Genomic DNA, 20,259 nt, shown 5'->3' with positions numbered 1-20,259 from the left:
TTGGGTGTGCACATCGCCACCTCTTCCAGTATTTAACCTCACGCCGAACACGGCGTTCCACCTCTGACTTGGGCTATATGGGGGGCATATTGTAACTTGTCGAGGGGTGCACATTACTGTGACTGTATATATGTATAGCACTTTTTGAAAAAGCCGTTGGGTGAAACAAGTGAAAGTTCCACATTGCAGCACTTTGTATATAGCACTGGTACCTCTCTCTCTCTATATATATATATATGTCTCTCTCTCTCTATATTACAGTATAGGCAGGTTTGTTCACTGATTGCTGTTATCTGCTACTTGCTGCACACATGCAGCTTATATAACAACACAGTTTTCCACCTGTCCTTTCTCGAAGTGGAGTCCTTATGGACCCGGCCATGGAATAGCTACACCACACTGCTGAATCTGGTGGGTCCAATCTGTATTCATGAGGATCCCGTAGAGGTTTTTCACAGATCGACTGATCCCTCTTTAGACATTGTTTTTTAATACAAACGAGTTATTCACTTGTATATATGTACCTATAGGGCTTGCCTCCCTCAAATCTGGCTTTTGTTCTGCTCCTTCAATTCCTGATATCCTCTGGTACCTTGTCTGGTTTGCGGACTACCCATACTGTAACTGCCTTTCTGCTATGCTCTAGCTCCACTCCTGCCTGCTTTCTTCTATGCCTGATTTTCTGACAACCAGTTGTCAATCTCTGCTCACCTACTGATTATGTACTTGCAACCTACTTTCAACAAATATCTTGCTCATCTTCTAGTGTGGTGAGTTCTTATGTTTCCAATTACTCCAAATAGAGAAACATGCACACCCTAAGGTACAGAATCTGCAATTGCGGGGAAATCACAGCTCATGGGCTAAACCAGACCTGTCCAACCAGTAGTGGTGGATCAGAAATTGCATTTCTGCATCGGAATGCAGAAATCGGTAATACAAGTGCAATAGGTGATTTTTTGTGGAAATCGCAGAAATATTCACGGAAATTTCCACCTACTTTAGCATCAGTTTTCTCAAAAACTATAAGGTTTTTTTGAAAAAAATTTTTCCTCTTGTTCCCACTCTTCTGTTTAACATAGATTGCAAATTTGGTGTGTCTAGCCCCCAGGGCCGGATTTGTGGGCAGGCCACATAGGCTCCGGACTAGGGCGGGGCTTCAGGTGGGGCGGTGTTACAGCTGTCCGCAAATCAGCTGTTTCATTTTTGCCTATCTGTGCAGCTCTGTCCTCTTCCTCCTCCAGTGCATGCATTGAGTGTTGGTTCCGCCCCTTTCCTTCACTCTGACACTGAGGGGAAAGGCTGATAGCAGGGCGGGAGACCTGAAGGGAGGATGACCTGAACAGCTGCTCTGTATATCATGATGTAAGTTCTGTGCTGTTTGCTGTTCTTGTTGCTGGAGTGCAGTGCTAGCTTTATTGCACAGTGTCAGTCCTCTAAGTTCTCCCACTAAACATTCTTTCTAAGTCCCGGGCCGTCTCCTCTCCTCCCTTCTCGCAATGGCATCTAAGAGGAAGGCTGCTCTGTCTCCGCATCACAGCACACATTGCTGAGCATCCAGTACACGCTGCCACGGGGGAAGGGAAGTGAGCTGGCTGGGTCTGCCTGACATGCAGTGTTCAGACCATCACTTGCTGCCAGTGTTATATTCCATGCTCCTGAGTCTGCAAAACTGGGGGGGTTTCTACAACTACCGGTATATATAACAATGCTGTGTGTGTTATATTGCAAAACTAGTGTTTGCTATCTGTTTTTGAACTTCCAAAACAAATGGATTATTTGGGGTTTGTTCATTGCTGAGTATATTATTGCAGGCAACTGTTGTGGTTATGGGATCTGTTTAAAGCACCAGCAATGATTTGATTTTAAAATGAACTTCCCCATAAGGTAAGTTCACAAGAGCGGTCTATTGGGATAAGCTGCTCCTCTGGCCTGTTGTTCCTATGAGATCTACATTCTTCTCCACAGACTGAACGCACAGTGATGCATTTTTATTTTCCCAGCAATGGTGTACATGCACCGCAATGCATGCTGGGAGATGTAGTCCGTGGTTGAGTCCAGAGATGTCCTTGAATCCAAGGACTACATCTCCCAGCATTCAATACAGCAGGCAAGCACAATTTCCTTTGCTGGGAAAAAGAAAATGCAGCACTGTGCAGTCAGTCTGTGGAGAAGATGGCGGATTCCATAGGTATAAGAGTTGGTTGGTTGGTGTTTATTAAGTGTCTGGATAGTGTAATGGCTAAAGGACAACTGTAGCAAGAGGTATATGGAGGCTGCCATGTTTAATTCCTTTTAAACAATACCAGTTGCCTGGCTGTCCTGTTCTTTGGCTGCATTAGTGTCTGAATCACCCAACTTAACCACTTCAGCTCCACAGGGTTTTTTGCTTAAAATCCAGAGCAATTTTCACATTTCAGCGCTCCTCCCATTCATTCACCAATAACTTTATTGCTACTCATCAGATGTAAATGATCTATATCTTGTTTTTTTTGCCACAAATTATGCTTTGTGAGGGTGATATTTGCTTTTAGTAATTATGCTATTATCTGTGCATTTTAAAGGGAAAAATGAGAAAAAAAAAGAAAAAATACACTATTTCTCCATTTCCATGCACTATAGTTTTCAAATAAACAATGTTACCATAGGTAAAACCCACACATTGTATTTGCTAATTTGTCCTGGTTATCTCAACATTTAAATAATGTTCCTAGTACAATGTATGGCGATAATATATTAGTTTCTGGTTTGTGTTTTTTGTTTTCTCATTGTACTCTATCAGTAATTAAAAAGCCCTTATCTTCATGATTAACAGTAATACACTCTCATGGCATACATATTTTAAAAGCTAAGTCCGTAGGGTAACTATGTATTCTCTTTTCAATTATGTCACTTTTGTTTTTTTTTACTAGTATTTATTTAGGGGTATAGAGTACATGTAAATAACAGTTTTATTGCTTTTCATTCAGTTTTCCGGTAAAAAAAATCACATGACTTATCCCTCAGTTGTCAAACACCACAAAATCTATTCTCTCACTTGTCACGGTTAAAATGATACCCTATATACATAATCAGATAGCTTATTGGGCATACAGCACACTGTTTACCACAAGTACGCCTATCTACTCCCCTGAGATTCAAGTAAAGTTTTGTGGGGAGTAGATAAGCGTAGCAAGGGAGGTAAAGTGGTTAAACAAGCATGCAGCTAATGCAGTCAGACTTCAGTCAGAAACACCTTATCTGGTGCTTGTTCAAGGGCTATGGCTAAAGGTATTAGAGGCAGAGAATCAGCAGGGCTGCCTGGCAACTGGTATTGCTTAAAAGGAAATAAATATGGCAGCCTCCATATACCTCTCGCAATAGTTGTCCTTTAGGATCTCTGACATAGGAGACTTGGGTTCAAAACTTGGCTTTTCCTATTTAGTAAGTCAGCACCTATGCAGTAAGAAGTCCTTGGGTACAGCTCTCTAACACTGCTACTGCCTGCTGAGCGCGCTCTAGTGGCTGCCTCGCAAGCGCTTTGAGTCCCACAGGAGAAAGGCGCTATACAAATACTGCAATTATTATTATTACAGATATTTCAGGTGCTCAGTTCGCTTTAAAAGTATTGTAAGGGAACACAAGTCCTAGCTGTCCCTGTTTGGAACCAAATCCTCTGTCTTTCTGTCTCGTATGTGTCTCTTCCAGGACTTATGTGCAGATCTATGTACTGTAAATATGTCTCTAACTACTCAAACTTTTTTAGAGCCTCAACATTTAAAGCAAACCTGAAGTGAGAAAAAGTGCTTCAGGCTTTATCCTTACTGAAGTATAGGGAAGGCTCTGATAACATAGAGTCTTTCCATTCCTTCATCCAGCCCATCATTTCAGCAACGTTCTCCGTTAGAGGTATTCCACCAAATAACTAGTTATGTCCCAGATTAGTTCAGAGGAAGAGGGCATCACCACTGCCCATGTGCGGGGCTGGACATGCACATGTGCAGAAGGGTGACTCTCATCCTTGGACCTAACCAGGGACCCGAGTAGTCTCTTAGAGCTGTTCCACCAAGCGTCACGAAGAGCTTTACCAGAGGACATTGAGTAATGTGAATAAGTTTCCTTATCTGGATTGTGGTTTTCTGAAAATATACTTGCCACAGCCCACCGCATCACCATCTCATGTTCTGTGATGCATTTACTCATATGCTCTGCTATTGTATGTGCAAGTCATATTTATACATGCAAGGGGCACTTGGTGAAAGTTGGGCCTAGGGTGGTGAAAAGTGTAAATCCGGCCCTGCTAGCCCCTATTTGCATCTATTTGCATTATCCGATATGCGGTAATTTTAAACCAGTCAGAAGACGCAGAGTGAATAAACCAATCAAAGCATGGGGATTTAGGCGGAAATTTCCACATTCTCTGATTGGCTTTATTAGCATTGCAGTCAAAAGCCGCCGACTTTAGCAGTTAATAGCAAAGCCCCCATAGGTGGAGATGGCTCGAACCTCCGATTTTGGGTTCGCTAACCTTGAACGCCATCTTCCGCAAAAGTTTGTGTTCGCGCGAACCATGCAAACCGGAATAGACTTCAATGGGCAGGCGAAATTTGAAAAATACAAACACTGTTTCTGGCCACAAAAGTGATGGAAAAGATGTTTCAAGGGGTCTAACACCTGGAATGGGTGAGTGACTACAAGAGGACATTTTTTTTCCAAAAAGACCTTATAGTTTTTGAGAAAATCGATTTTAAAATTCTCCTTAAAATTCTTCTTCTGAGGGTGACAGGTGAGGAGGCGGGGAGGACAGTGGGAGCCGGCGCTATGCCTCCTATGCGGACGCATTCTCTGCTATACTAATTAGTATAGCTCGTGGGAGATCTTCAATCAACTTAATTGAAGATTGCAAGATGAGAGGATATTGGCGTGGGACATTTCCAAGCAGGTTGGCGTGGGAACTTTTTTTTTTTTTTTTAGGTACAGGTAAGTATTTCTAAAGATTGCAAGATAGAAGATACTGTCATCGTGTGACATAACAGATTATAGCGTGGGACCTTTTCCTGAGGATATTGGCATGGGAACTTTTTCTTAAAGGTTCAGGTAAGTATTTATGGTTAATTAAGAACATTAAAGGGGAACTGAAGAGAGAGGTATATGGAGGCTGCCATGTTTATATCCTTTTAATCAATACCAGTTGCCTGGCAGCCCTGCTGGTCTATTTCTCTGCAGTAGTATCTGACTAACACCAGAAACAAGCATGCAACTAGTCTTGTCAGATCTGACTTTAAAGTCTGAAACACCTGATCTGCTGCATGCTTGTTCAGGGGCTATGGCTAATAGTATTAGAGGCAGAGGATCAGCAGGGCTGCCAGGCAACTGGTATTGCTTAAAAGAAAATAAACATGGCAGCCCCCATATACCTCTCTCTTCAGTTCCCCTTTAAAGGACTTTTTTCATTGTTGAGTTTTTATTTCATTCAACCCTTTGTGGAAATGGTTAAGGTGTACTTTGTACCCCTATACTCATTTCTCCTGGGAGGGGGGTGGGCATCTGGGGTCCCCTTCTTAAAAAGGACTCCAGATGCCACCATGAAACCCCCCCCGGGAGTCATCGCCCCAACCTCCTCCTGGGGCACCGGTGATGGGGAAGAGCCCCTTGTCCATAGATTGGACAAGGGCTCGGGGGGAGAGGGGAAGGCTTGGCCGCCCCTCCCCCCAGGAGCCCCCCCATACCATGGACCATGCGGGCTGGTATAGCTCAGGGTGTGAAGCCCCACACGGCCGGGGCTCCGCATTCTGGCTATCCCAGCCTGCATGGGGGTGGGGGGGGGGGACCCCACGTCATGTTTGGGGGGAAATTTCCCACACTCTGAACATAATAAAAAAATTACATAAAATAAATAAATAAATAAAATGTTTTACATTTTTTTTAAATATTGTTTCCCGCTATCTTTTTAACATATCCTGCAAATTTGGTGTTGCTAGGATGTAAGGGGCCTTTGCCATTAACTGCTAAAGCCGGCGGGAATTGTTTCCCGAAGAACTGGCATTTACAATTTTCAGTGTATAGTATTTTTCTTTCAAATTTGAAAATCGATTTTCTCAAAAAGTATAAGGTCTTTTTGAAAATAAAATTTCCTCTTGTAGTCACTGTCCCCCTCTACATACCCTGAAATTAGGTGTTTCTACTATGTAAGGGGACTTTGCTATTAACCGCTAAAGTCAGCGGGCGTTTCATTTTCCCACGGTCAGAAGGAAAATTTTAAAATCCATTTTCTCAAAAACTATAAGGTCTTTTTGAAATTATTTTTTCCTCTTATACCCACTGTCCCTATTTACATACCCTGCAAATTTGATGTTGATAGCATGTATATAGCTTAGCAATTAACCGTTAAAGTCGGCACCATTAAAGTCTATGGGAAAAATGTGAACACAAACTTTTTGAAAAAAATTAGTGTTTCGCGGCGAACACGAACACTGAGATTTGTGCAAACAAGTTTGCAGGTGAACCGTTTGGGCCATCTCTACCCATAGGTGGGCTCCCAAAAGACCTTGTAGTTTTTGAGAAAGTTGTTGTTAAAGTCGGCGGAAATTTCCGCGAAAAATCCGCATCGGAATGCGGAAATTGGTAGTGGAAAGCGGAATCGGTAGCGATAGCGGTAATCAGCAATGGCGGAAAGATTTTCAGCGGAAGCGGAATTTGGCATTTCTGCCCATCCCTACACCAGATGCACAAAGCTGTGTTCACATTGTATCTGCTCAGCTGATCCTGAGCGGATGCACTGTGCCCCATTGCAGTGTCCGCAGCAGGAAAAAAGGGCACATATGGGTAATGGACAAAAAGGGCGCACCATAGGCTGCAATGCAAAATATCAGCTATTGGGCGCCAGAGAAGAAATTAGGGCGCCCGATAAATAGCGGTTGCAGGGATCGTGATAACAAAACTTTTCATTTACAGAATAAGGTTTATGACAAATATAGTTTACACATTCGTTTTGACTTTCGGTTTAACTTCTTTTATCATTTTAAATTTCGCTTTCAGAAGTATAACGTACATTTTCATTTGTTTTCACTTATTTTGGTTTCAATATTTTTATTGGTTTTATATTAACACAACAGTAGAACAAATCAGACAGTTGTACATGCATGGTACGGCAAAGTGGATATCTCCCTCAAGGGGAGTTCCTAAAGTTAACAGACCTTGATTTGGAGACCTTCCAGCAGCCGATGGCTTCATGTACTGGAAGGCCCAAACCTGAACCTTGTATAGGTACAACTTAAACTTCGAACAAAAACACAGAACATTAAACCTAGTCTTTGTAAGTCCCGCAACGGCCAGTGTTGGGGACCGGTTTTCACGGACAGGGCTAAGTAAGAGAGAGAGCGGACTATGCTGCCCCCTCTCTCTTGGTGTTCCCCATCCCTTGACCATAGGGAAGTGGAGGAAACGGCGAGTAGATAGACAGAGAAAATATAAAGGGGAAAAAAAGAAAAGGATGAAGAAAGAGAAGAGGAGGTGAGAGAGAGAGAGTCCGAGGAGGCCCAAAAGAGCTCAATATGTTGTGAGTAAGGTAGCGTCTATGTGTTTTCACTTATTTTATTGTTTTAAAATTCGTTTTCATAAGTATAATGATTAAATATTGTTTACAAGCTTATTGTACTACAAATATATTGCTTTTGGTATTAATCTTGTTTTCAGAATTATAATGCGTAAATTATAGCTTTCAGATTTATAATCTTACTAAATATATCGCTTTTAATATTACCGTTAGTTTAAGATTGTAAGGCTATTTATTCTATTACAAATATATACATTATTCTATTCATGTTATTTGTAGAGAAGTATTTTACGGTATCAAATATATTATTGTTTCTAGTTTTGTTTTAGGGTTAGGCACCACCAGGGGCATTTTAGGGTTAGGCACCACCAGGGGGTTCTAGGGGTTAGGGATAGGTACAGGGAGGGTTCTGTGTGAGAGTAGGGTTAGGTATAGTTGCAATAAAATACCTGTAATATCTACAATTGTATTACTATGTGTGAGAAAACGCGGAAAAGCCGCCGCGAGTACTCAAAGTAAGGCGGCTGATTCCGCGTTCAACATGGCAGTTTGCGCGCATGGGCCTGCATCCACCAGCCTGACGGAGCGCGGAGAAACCGCTGCATGCCCAGTAAACAAGGTGGCGGATTCCACGTCCGACGCGGCGGTTTGCACGCCTAGGCCTCCATCTGTCCGCATGTCGGAACGCGGAGAAACCGCCGCGTGCTCAGATAGCGGTGCGGCTGGTTCCGCGTCCTGCACAGCAGATACATTGCAAAACAGGTCTGGTGTGGCTGGGACTGATAGTCCACACAGGTTCAGAAGGACGCGCGCGCGCGTTGAGAGGCAGAGTTTTTATGACAGCCAGAAGGGTGTCAGCTGACCAAGCCGGTCAGCTGACAATTTTACCACTTCCTATTGGTCCAGCTCTTAGGGGAGGCGCTGGAGAGCGCTAGGGTATATATACTAGGTGCTGGTCATTTCTCTGGTGTCTGCCGTTGCGAGCACTACGTGGTAGCACTCAGACCTTTTGCTAAATCGGTGTTGTTATATCTCTGTTATACTTCAGACTAGTTCCCGGGTGTTGATGATCAAGGAACTCACACCCAAGACTAGGGAATTGTATTATCATTCTGTTATACTTCAGACTAGTTCCCGGTTGTTGATGATCAAGGAACTCACACCCAAGACTAGGGAATTGTATTATCATTCTGTTATACTTCAGTCTAGTTCCAGGGTGTTGATGATCAAGGAACTCACACCCAAGACTAGGGAACTGTATTATCATTCTGTTATACTTCAGACTAGTTCCAGGGTGTTGATGATCAAGGAACTCACACCCAAGAATAGGCATTGTTATTATCTGTTATGACTTCCTGCTTTCCTGACCACTCTCTTGATCTCTGATTTGGTACTTCGCTATATCTGATACTCTGTTGCCAAACTCTGCTTGTCCTAGGATTCCGATTCTGTCTCCTGTCTTTGTGCCTGATCTGTCTGTCTATTGCCGACCTGGCCTGTCTGACCTCGAGAACTATTTCCCCTGTTGGGAGATAGTTCACAGTCCTGTCAGTGACACTTCACCTCCGGTGTCACTCACACTCTGGTCCTTCCCACTCGCAGCCGGGCTCCGCCCCTTGGGGAGCCTCAGGCCATTGGAAGGTATCTGTTCTTTAGACAGTATCTCCTACTGCCTTGCACCCTCTGTACGGGTGCTCTCCTCAAAGTATTACTGTTGCACCAAACACTCAGTTATTACTCAGGTGTCCAGAGGTTAGAGATATATCTGATTATCGGTGATACTGCAGATCATCTATAATCGGGTATATATCTGTATTCTCGGTGATACTGCAGATCACCGGTAATCAGACCCTCTCTGTGTTACACCGATCGTTACACTATGCTTAAAGGAACACTATCAATACCCAAGTGTTCTAAAATGACAATGTACAAATAATGTCTAAGTAGCTGTGTAAACATTTTCCTAATTTTCATGTTAAATATCAGAGACAAAAGCTTAAATTCATTGTGTATAGGATTTAACTCTATAAGGGGTGTCTGTACTGTAGTCTGATATGGAAAAAAACAACACTGGCTGTACATTGAAGCAAAGTATTTTTCCCTGAAAGCAAAAAAGGTATGAAAAGCTGTTGAGTCACTGACAATTCATGTTTAAAACAAGTTACATTTCCTCTGCTCTTCTGCAGACAGCTCAGAAACACAGAGCTTCTGAGCTTTCTCACACACACAGAGTTACACACAGAGATAACAGTGAGGGAATTACCCCTCCCCTCATTGTTCACTGTCTCCTGTCAGCATTCAGCAGACTGTGGTCAGTTCAGAGTGAAAGGAATTTGTTCCAGTAACAAAAGAGATAAGCAAATTAAATGTATACACAGGGATGGATCTAGACCAAGTTGCGCCTGGGGCAAGGTCAGGTTTTGGCGCCTAAAGGTCAGGTTTTGGCGCCTAAACTGCCATTCCCCATCCAGTTTTGACATCTAAAGGTCAGGTTTTGGCACCTAAAGATTAGGTTTTGGCACCTAAACTGCCATTCCCCATCCAAATTTTGCCGCCTTTTTAAGAATTCAACAAACTGCGCCTGGGGCAAGATACCTGCCTGCCCCCCCTAGATCCGTCCCTGTGTATCCATCATTATTTACCAGCACTTCAGGAACTCTCTCAAACTCAGGTTAAAAAAAACACATGGTAATCGATAGTGTCCCTTTAATATGAGTGTAAATATAATTTTTTGTTATACAGTATTTTGTCATTTCATTACCGTTAATTTAACATATTTAGCACTAGATTTTCATCTATAATATAGAAACGAAAAATATTGTTTTAGATAAAAACGTATAATTTCGTCTATATCCCACACCCTTTTTTCCCAGACCCTCCTTTTGCACGTCCACGTGTCCTGCAAGATGCACACACTCAACGTTGTGCATCCGACCCTCTGCTGCCATCACTCCAGTCTTCCCACTGCTGACACTGCAGATGTGCTCCTTCCTCATTATAGATAGTCAATGTTCCTTTCCCTCCAGTATAGTATGTATTCTGCAAAGTGATGCAGAACATGTCAGTGTAACAACAAAAACAATAATAATAATAATACTAATATCAGGACATTACACTATGACTATGGTAAAATTAGATTGTGAGCTTCTCTGAGGACAGTCAGTGACATGACTATGTACTCTGTAAAGTGCTGCAGAAGGTGTCAGTGTTATATAAATACATAATAATAATATGGTAGGACATTAGACTATGACTATGGTAGGGATTAGATTGTGAGCTTCTCTGAGGACAGTCAGTGACATGACTATGTACTCTGTAAAGTGCTGCAGAGAGATGTCAGTGCTATATAAACCTATATATATATAAAATCGTGTGTGTGTGTATATGTATGTGCCACAATCACTCGAAAACGCCTTGAACAAAACTTGGTATACAGATTCTCACTACCTGGGATGATATGTTCTGGGTGTCTCACATCCCCCCCTGCACACCTGGGCAGAGGTACAAACAGCCAATCAGATTTCACCCATTCATGTCAATGGAAAAAAATGTAAAAGGCTGCCATTCTCACAGTAATGAAGCCAGAGTCCCCACACCTGGCACAGTTGGTCACTTGGTGACCGAGGTTACAAATTCGGGAAAAGTAGGCGAAGCATAAAACAGCCAATCAAATTTCAGCTATTCATTTTCAATGAGAAAATGTAAACTGTAGCCATTCTTACACTGTTAATGGCCGGAGCAGTTAATTGAAGCGCAAGTTGAAATGGGCGCCGCTATTCCGCCAATGTATTTATCGGCTACATCTCTCTCTCATGGCGCAGACTGCATGATATGGGCGCAGTAAACGGCTATGCTGTGCGTATGCCGCTCAAACTCAAAGGAACTTCTCTCCTGCAGCAGGGCATTTAGCGGCTATATTCTCCGCTGTCATCAGACTAAAAAAAACAGCTATATAAAGAAAGCGGCTATAAGTAGTGACTATTATGCGGCTGATGCTATTCTCCACTATCATAAGGATGTATAGCTATTATGCAAGCGGCTATATAATAATCGTAAAATAACAATGCTATGCACCAGCCCACTCCAATTAGCTGCCTGGGGAACACAAAAGCTCAGCCCTGCACTTCAGGTTAAACAACAGTTCAAAGGCTGGCTGGTTCAAGCTGAGCCTCGGAGGGCTGCTGATAGCGGAGCCGTAGTGTCCGCTATCACTCCTGCTTGCAGCTCGTTAAGCACATTATGTAGTGTGTATATCACTTATGTGTTTACTATTAGCTACAACTTCAAGCAGGAGTGATAGCTAGACCCTGACGGGCTCGGCTATCAGCAGCCCACCGAACTCACTCCGCTTGAACCAGCCAGCCTTTTGGTGCCTGCTGTAACCGCTATTATTCTCCTCTAATTTTAAAAGCACACTAAATTGACTGTCTGGCTAACTTTTCCCTTACAACATTGTGATAACCATTATTAATCTTCTCTATTACCAAAAGCACAGTAATAACAGATATTATTGTCCTAACCGCTAGTATCCACCTCTATTTCTAATGCCCACTGTTGCAACACACAAGTATATATCACTTACTATTCCTGCCATTCCTATAATACTATTCCTGCCATTATTATAATACTATTCCAGTCATTCGTATAACCGCTATTAATTATTGGAAATATTGGAAATAATTTCTGAACAATATACACTGCGCACTATTTATAGTTACTGCTTTAAGCATATACGGCATACCCATATTTCACATTTCACAATCCTTAATTAGTGCCAAGAATAGTCACTGAACACACAGCACAAGTATTTCATTAGCGACTAGAACCCTGAAATCCTTAATTACCGGCAATTGTTACTGATCATCATCCACATTACAAGATCCTTAAATAGCCATAAATTCCCACTATTGCGGCAAATATATGGGATGGAACTACAGCATCCTATTTATTGTGCATACATTATGCATACCATACTGCTGCTTGCTCATAAGTTACACTGTTACACTGCTTTGGACAAAGTATGCCAAGTGACACCTGCAGCAAACATATTACATTTAATTACAGGTGATTGTACACAACTGGTAACATTGTAAAAATATAGCACACTGTTTATGGTGGCCACTTATTGCTTCCCCATGTGGTACACTACAAAATCCTTAGTGGCAAATCCTTAATTATTAACTTTAATTCTAAATCATTAATTACCGGCAATTATAAAGCACACTATATACAGTATATAATTAATGTACAGGACACTATTCAACGTTCTTCCTCCAGCACTATCCACATTCCTTTTTGCAGTATTCTGCCTTTCCTCTGCCGCTATATAATCCCGACTCTGTAGGTAGACGCCCTGATTATCCCCTGGCTGGAAAACACACACAGTGTACAGAGGGGTGAGAGCAGAGTACCCTCACCTTATTGCAGCATGTCACTTTTACATCACAAGATAAAAGCTGTCTTCAGGATCATCACAAAGCTTTATGCAAACAAGCCTTAACGGGCTATTTGTTTTTGTTTTTTTAATGTAAACTACCATAAGATAACCAGCATATACAACTACAAAGCAACTGTGTGGCTTTTGAAAACAGGTTTGTATTGAAATCAACATAAAATGTAGCGAGTTAATGTGCTCACGGAAGCTCTCAGCAGCTAAGCTCAGCTCTCAGCTCTCCACAAGGCCAGGCAAACCCCTGCACTTTATATGGTGGGATTCATGGAGTGGAAGATTGTTATGTAGAGGGGGCCTGTGACAGAATTTACAACCCCTATTAGAGGCCTGTTAATTAGTTAGCCTGTAAAGACTAAAGGGGGGGGGGGGCTAAATAAATAAACATCAGTGTATACAATTGCATTTTATGGCTGAGAATCCGAGTTTAATAACATGCAGTAGTTCTTAGAATGAATGTCTGATACCGTCCAATAGTCAGACACCAGTGGAATACAGCAACATACAGGATCCAGAACTTATATAGGGGTTTGTAAAAGTGTGATCTTTTAATCATCTCTGATCTTCCTGCATGATTCACATTGATATATATTTACATTTAACCCTACACGAATATCCCGTGTATAATTATGTTCTCATCACTCAGATATACAACGTGAACACAGACCTGTATACATTACTTTTCCATATAATATATACAGATCTACTGTATATGCAGGCTTGTAGACACTGCTGTCCTGTACATTATCATCAAAGCCTGCGGGACAGATGTAGGGATTGTCTCCTGATATTGCCCGTTTCCTCAGCAGAGTCGGCATGTGAGGTATATAGATAGGTAGGTGCACCATCGTAATAGAGGGGGAGGGGCCGCAAGGAGGGCAGCCGACCTCTCCCTTCCTATATTGCGGCTATATGTGTATATTTAGCGTCGGAAACATTAATAGGTTATCTCGCTGTAATGGAGGGGGTGAGCCACAGAGAGGGCAGCCCGATCTCTCCCTCCCCTTCTCTCCCCGCGCCGCCCTCCCTGCTCCGTTCTAGGACTCCCAGTAATGCGCACCGACATAGGGAAGCGAAGTAAATACCTACCTCACCTCCAATTGCCGCTCACTCGCCGCCGGTCTGCTCCTCTCTGCATAGCCGCTGTACACAGCAGCGGCTATGCAGAGAGGAGCAGACCGGCGGCGAGTGAGCGGCAATTGGAGGTGAGGTAGGTATTTACTTCGCTTCCCTATGTCGGTGCGCATTACTGGGAGTCCTAGAACGGAGCAGGGAGGGCGGCGCGGGGAGAGAAGGGGAGGGAGAGATCGGGCTGCCCTCTCTGTGGCTCACCCCCTCCATTACAGCGAGATAACCTATTAATGTTTCCGACGCTAAATATACACATATAGCCGCAATATAGGAAGGGAGAGGTCGGCTGCCCTCCCTGCGGCTGCTGCTCAGGCTCCTTTCTCCATTACAGCACATAACCGATACATATAGCGGCTATAGCCGCTACATAACAAGCACGATAATCGCGCCCAATTCAACAAGCGGCTAATTCAAATGTACGCTTAATGGCAGAGGCTTGCACCAGTTGGTCATTCGGTAACTGGAGTTTAAATTCATTAAAACAGTGAAACCACAAACAGCCAATCAGATTTCCTTGGTGGATAAACTGCTTCCATTCACACATTTTTTGATGGCCGGAAGCTGAAAGCTCACAAACGATTCTTTGGTCGATTGCTTTAAAGGATAAAATCAATCTAAAAGTTGGTAAATATGATTGAATTTGAAGAAAGAATCATTCAGTAAATGTGAACATTCGATAATTGCCTTCAGATTACTTACAATCATTCAAATCGCATTGACAGATCGTATTTAGGGAAAAATGGTACCCTTAATGGGCACCTTTACACCGTTAATGGCAGGGTTCTCAAACTTTGCCCAGTTGGTCACTGGATGACTGAGATTAATATTCAGGAAAATGGGTGGAGCCTACAATTGCCATTCAAAATTCAACTGTTTTCAAGGGGAATATTTAAATTGCTGCCTGTAACGATTGTGGAATTATCTCCAAGGTCAGCGCACAACAAGTGCGCTGACACTGCAGAAACCCCCCACAAGCGCTTGGAAAAGGGAACCTAGCTTTGGTGCAATGCACCTGTAGAGAGGAATTCCAACCGGCAGATGGAGCTGTGGAGTACAGAGGAACTCGGTCTCTGTACAACCACAGATGCCAGATGTAGATTGTACGAATTGAAGCAATACAGAGCAAGATAGCCTCTCTCTCGAGAGAGAGAGTGAGCACAGAGACAGAATGTATGTATGTCTACCAATCGGCGACGGTTGACATGCAACAGCGAAGACCAAGTGAGAAAGCAATCGCAAGAATGGCGATTGCTAATAGAGACACAAGACTGAGTAAAGACAGATCATAGGAAGAATAAAGACAGAACCAATTACAAACTATAATCCAACACGAAAGAACAGACAGGACTAGCTACACGCGGTCACCACACGTTAAGCGCAATAGCGATAAGGCGCGTGCAAGGTACGGTCACCGCACGTTAAGCACAACAGCGACAAAGCGTACCAACCCTGACTAACAAATAAAACACGAAAAAAGAAAACAAACAAAAAATGCGAACACTTGCTAATCGGTTGATCACCCAGACAACAGCAAGCGTTCCTTCTGGACAAGACAGACAGATGGAGCAACCAGTAGCAACCGCTGCTCTGGCTTACACTCCAAAACAGAATACAGAAAGATCTACCGCCTCTACCTCTAGGGCGAATGCGATCCAAACAGACAGAGCGATTCACTGTCAGCCGCCGTTGGAGAAAGTGCAATCGCAACAGATAAGACAGAACTAGGCAATACAGATAATAACAACCTGACTGCACTAGAAGGAATGCTAGTGCACTCCAAAGGATAACTACTCTAAAGCAATATTAACAAACAATCAGCAGAGGGGCTGAAACTCAAGGTAAGTCCAGCAGAACCAAACCTTTATGACCAGCAGGGAATTCTGGGAGGAAATGGCATTTATACTGCAAGCCTTCAAAAGAGGCAGAGCTATCAAACCAGATAAGTGAATGCAAATCCCTCACCAGAACAGCAAGTTTGAACCTGCAGAGAGAAAACAGGTCTCCTTTCCAGGGACCTGCAGCATACAGACCTGAAAAATGGTCAAAAAGCTACCTGCCTGTGCAGACAGCAGAGCAGATCATTACACTGCCATTTTTACACTGTTAATAGGCCCCAAACCTGGTACAGTCGGTCACTGGGTGACAGGGATTCAAGTTCAGAAACAGCCATTTAGATTTGTTTAATTTCTATGGAAATATACAAATTATTGATACCAAGGACCCTAAAGCTCATAAACTTGTATGTCAAGGTTAGAAAAATTGGGCGGAGCCAACAACTAATCTTTTTAAATGGAAAAATATAAACTGCAGCCATTCTTACACTGTTAATGGCAGGGTTCTCAAACTTTGCACAGTTGGTCACTGGATGAATGGCATTCACTGTGATTAGAATATACTTTAAACATTAGCATATATGCTGATCACAATGATAAACCAGTTGTGCAGGACACGTGATGAAGACAGCCACGTGCCATTACAGGAAATAAGAAGCTGGGTGTTTTGGTCCAGGACTCAAATGAGTTTACTTGCGGTTACAGCAGGAGGACTACGATCTTCTATCATTCTGCATGCTATGTAAAAGCTGCATCTGTTACTCCTCTCCTCCTGTCTGCGGGTAGATAGGTGAAGAGAGGTAATGGTGCAGCAGGCAGGAGGGAGGCTGTTTGTCACTGTTCAAATACCTTGTCCTGCTGGTCAGTGGCGTAACTAGAAATCCCCGGGCCCCCCTGCAAAACAAAATCCTGGTTGCAACATAAGGGGAGAGCTTTGCACATCTCCCTCCCTCACCTCGGGCTCTCCCCTCTGCGCTACCCTGCTGCAATTATTAGTGGCAGTGGGTGGGCGGCCACAGGCTGAACACATACCTCTATCGCGCCAGAGGTCTTCGATCTCTAAGAGCTTCATGCTACTTCCTGTTTACACAGGAAGTAACATGAAGCAATTACAGATCGGAACCTCCAACACAATGGAGGTATGTGTTCAGCCTGTCGCCGCTCGCCTGCTGCCACTAATAATTGCAAGAGAAGAGCGCAGAGGGGAGAGCCCAAGGTGAGGGAGAGATGTGCAAAGCTCTCCCCTTATGTTGCGACCCCTCCTGCCCCCCAAAAAGGCCCTAAATGGGCCCCAGGGGTGCAGGGGTCACATCTTCTATTGTTACGCCAGTGCTGCCGGTGTTATGTCTGATGGTGCTGCCCTGAAGCTCTCTTCCCCACTGCCTTCTACGCATGCTCAGTGGGAAGTCAATTATGCTGCCAGCAGTAGAATACTAAATTTCTCACTTCCAGACCTCCTACACTCCCCAAATTTTCAGGGTAGGGAGGGGACCCACCGAACTACCTCTATGGCAAATTGCAGCCCCCGAGCCCCGCTGGTTCCAGAGATAGTTTACAGAAACCTATCTCTGGAACCAGCAGGGATCGGGGGCTGCAATTTAGCACAGAGGTGCCCTGAAATTTGAGAAGTGTAAGAGGTCTGGAAGTGGAGATATTTAGTGTTCTACCACCGGAAGCATAATTAAATGGGAAATGTGTCAGCATAGGCTCCTACTGCGTAAGCGGGGTAGCACAAATTAACAGGCAGTGCAATCAGACACATCACTGGGAAACAGGTGGGTGGAGCAGTAAAGCCAGTCACAGACAGGAAGCAGCATGGTGCTCTGTGCTGCGTCACTGGCTGCTTCTGCTGCATCCCGAATGGCACTCTGTGTTTAAGAACAGCCCTGAGGGAGGCACAAAGGAAGGGGCACTCTGATTAGTAGGAGACGAGGGGCTGTGCCTCCCCCTGCCCCAGTGTAGCGCCGCCACTGGCAGCACAAGAGAATTGCCAGTTTCATCATAGATTTTTTTGTGGCTTATGGTACTTTAGTAATAAGATAACATGTAATCATGATTTATTTTTCTACTTTCAGGCACTGACTGTGAACTGATTGCTGGATTCAGCATAACTGCTCCTCGTTCTGTAACTGTTCAAAGAGGGCTGTGTTTGCACATACCATGCAGTTTCACAGTTGGTCTTGGAAAGAGATTAACTGAGAATGCTTTTGGAATTTGGATTAATAATGATGGTTCAGTCGTGGCTTTAAAACAACACAAAAAATCAAGAAAGGGGAGATTCTCTTTGACTGGGGATGTATGGAGAGGCGACTGCAGTCTGTACATCGAAGATGCAAGGCAAGAAGATGAGGGTTCTTATCAGTTCAGAGTCGAAGATGAAGTAAATTTCAGCTACCGGGATATCATACCTTATGTTTCTGTAACAGGTGGGTAAAGTAATCACACTTCCCCAAAACACAACTTTTGAAGTGGCAAATAAACCTCATAAACAAAAAACGGTGCTGATCTGAAAGAGGTACAACAAAACCAGGGCTTGGTAGGTACAGGTGAAACTCAAAGAATTAGAATATCGTGCAAAAGTCCATTTATTGCAATAATTCAACTTAAAAGGTGAAACTAATATGTCAAATAGGAACCCTTTGTAGGTGTTTTGGTTGAATTAGCTGATTAGAGTCTGACATTTGAGCCAAGAATATGGAACATTTTCATAATATTTTACTTTTCTGAGATTTTGATTTTGGGGTTCTCATAAGCTCTAAGCCATAATCATCAAAATTATAACAAATAAAGGCTTGAGATATCTTGCTTTGCATGTAATGAGTCTACAGTGGCTTGCAAAAGTATTCGGCCCCTTTGAAGTTTTCCACATTTTGTCACATTACTGCCACAAACATGAATCAATGTTATTGGAATTCCACTTGAAAGACCAACGCAAAGTGGTGTACATGTGAGAATTGGAATGAAAATCATACATGATTCCAAACATGTTTTACAAATAAATAACTGCAAAGTGGGGTGTGCATAATTATTCAGCCCCCTTTGGTCTGAGTGCAGTCAGTTGCCCATAGACTTTGCCTGATGAGTGCTAATGACTAAATAGAGTGCACCTGTGTGTAATCTAATGTCAGTACAAATACAGCTGCTCTGTGACGGCCTCAGAGGTTGTCTAAGAGAATATTGGGAGCAACAACACCATGAAGTCCAAAGAACACACCAAACAGGTCAGGGATACGGTTATTGAGAAATTTAAAGCAGGCTTAGGCTACAAAAAGATTTCCAAAGCCTTGAACATCCCACGGAGCACTGTTCAAGCGATCATTCAGAAATGGAAGGAGTATGGCACAACTGTAGACCTACCAAGACAAGGCCGTCCACCTAAACTCACAAGCCGAACAAGGAGAGCGCTGATCAGAAATGCAGTCAAGAGGCCCATAGTGACTCTGGACGAGCTGCAGACATCTACAGCTCAGGTGGGGGAACCTGTCCATAGGACAACTATTAGTCATGCACTGTACAAAGTTGGCCTTTATGGAAGAGTGGCAAGAAGAAAGCCATTGTTAACAGAAAAGCATAAGAAGTCCCGTTTGCAGTTTACCACAAGCCATGTGGGGGACACAGCAAACATGTGGAAGAAGGCGCTCTGGTCAGATGAGACCAAAATTGAACTTTTTGGCCAAAATGCAAAACGCTATGTGTGGCGGAAAACTAACACTGCACATCACTCTGAACACACCATCCCCACTGTCAAATATGGTGGTGGCAGTATCATGCTCTGGGGGTGCTTCTCTTCAGCAGGGACAGGGAAGCTGGTCAGAGTTGATGGGAAGATGGATGGAGCCAAATACAGGGCAATCTTGGAAGAAAACCTCTTGGAGTCTGCAAAAGACTTGAGATTGGGGCGGAGTTTCACCTTCCAGCAGGACAACGACCCTAAACATAAAGCCAGGGCAACAATGTAATGGTTTAAAACAAAACATATCCATGTGTTAGAATGGCCCAGCCAAAGTCCAGATCTAAATCCAATCGAGACTCTGTGGCAAGATCTGAAAACTGCTGTTCACAAACGCTGTCCATCTAATCTGACTGAGCTGGAGCTGTTTTGCAAAGAAGAATAGGCAAGGATTTCAGTCTCTAGATGTGCAAAGCTGGTATAGACATACCCTAAAAGACTGGCAGCTGTAATTGCAGCAAAAGGTGGTTCTACAAAGTATTGACTCAGGGGGCTGAATAATTACGCACACCCCACTTTGCACTTATTGATTTGTAAAAATTGTTTGGAATCATGTATGATTTTCGTTCCACTTCTCACATGT

The 20,259-nt window shown here is 43.3% G+C and overlaps 1 protein-coding gene across 2 annotated transcripts in view; it reads left to right on the top strand.

The window, feature by feature from the left end:
• Positions 1-20,259, top strand: part of LOC137522971 (sialic acid-binding Ig-like lectin 16) — an 89,896-nt gene that overhangs the window by 21,341 nt on the left and 48,296 nt on the right. The window contains exon 4 of one of the 2 annotated variants that reach the window (XM_068243143.1): positions 18,022-18,372. The exons of the other annotated variant lie outside the window; for it this stretch is intronic. Within the exon in view, the coding sequence (XP_068099244.1) occupies positions 18,022-18,372 (351 nt within the window). The remainder of the gene's footprint in view (positions 1-18,021; positions 18,373-20,259) is intronic. 2 annotated transcript variants of the gene reach the window in all.

Source organism: Hyperolius riggenbachi, chromosome 6 (genome assembly GCF_040937935.1).
Source record: "Hyperolius riggenbachi isolate aHypRig1 chromosome 6, aHypRig1.pri, whole genome shotgun sequence".
NCBI classification, from domain to species: Eukaryota; Metazoa; Chordata; class Amphibia; order Anura; family Hyperoliidae; genus Hyperolius; species Hyperolius riggenbachi.
This window is presented reverse-complemented; position numbering and strand designations above follow the sequence as displayed.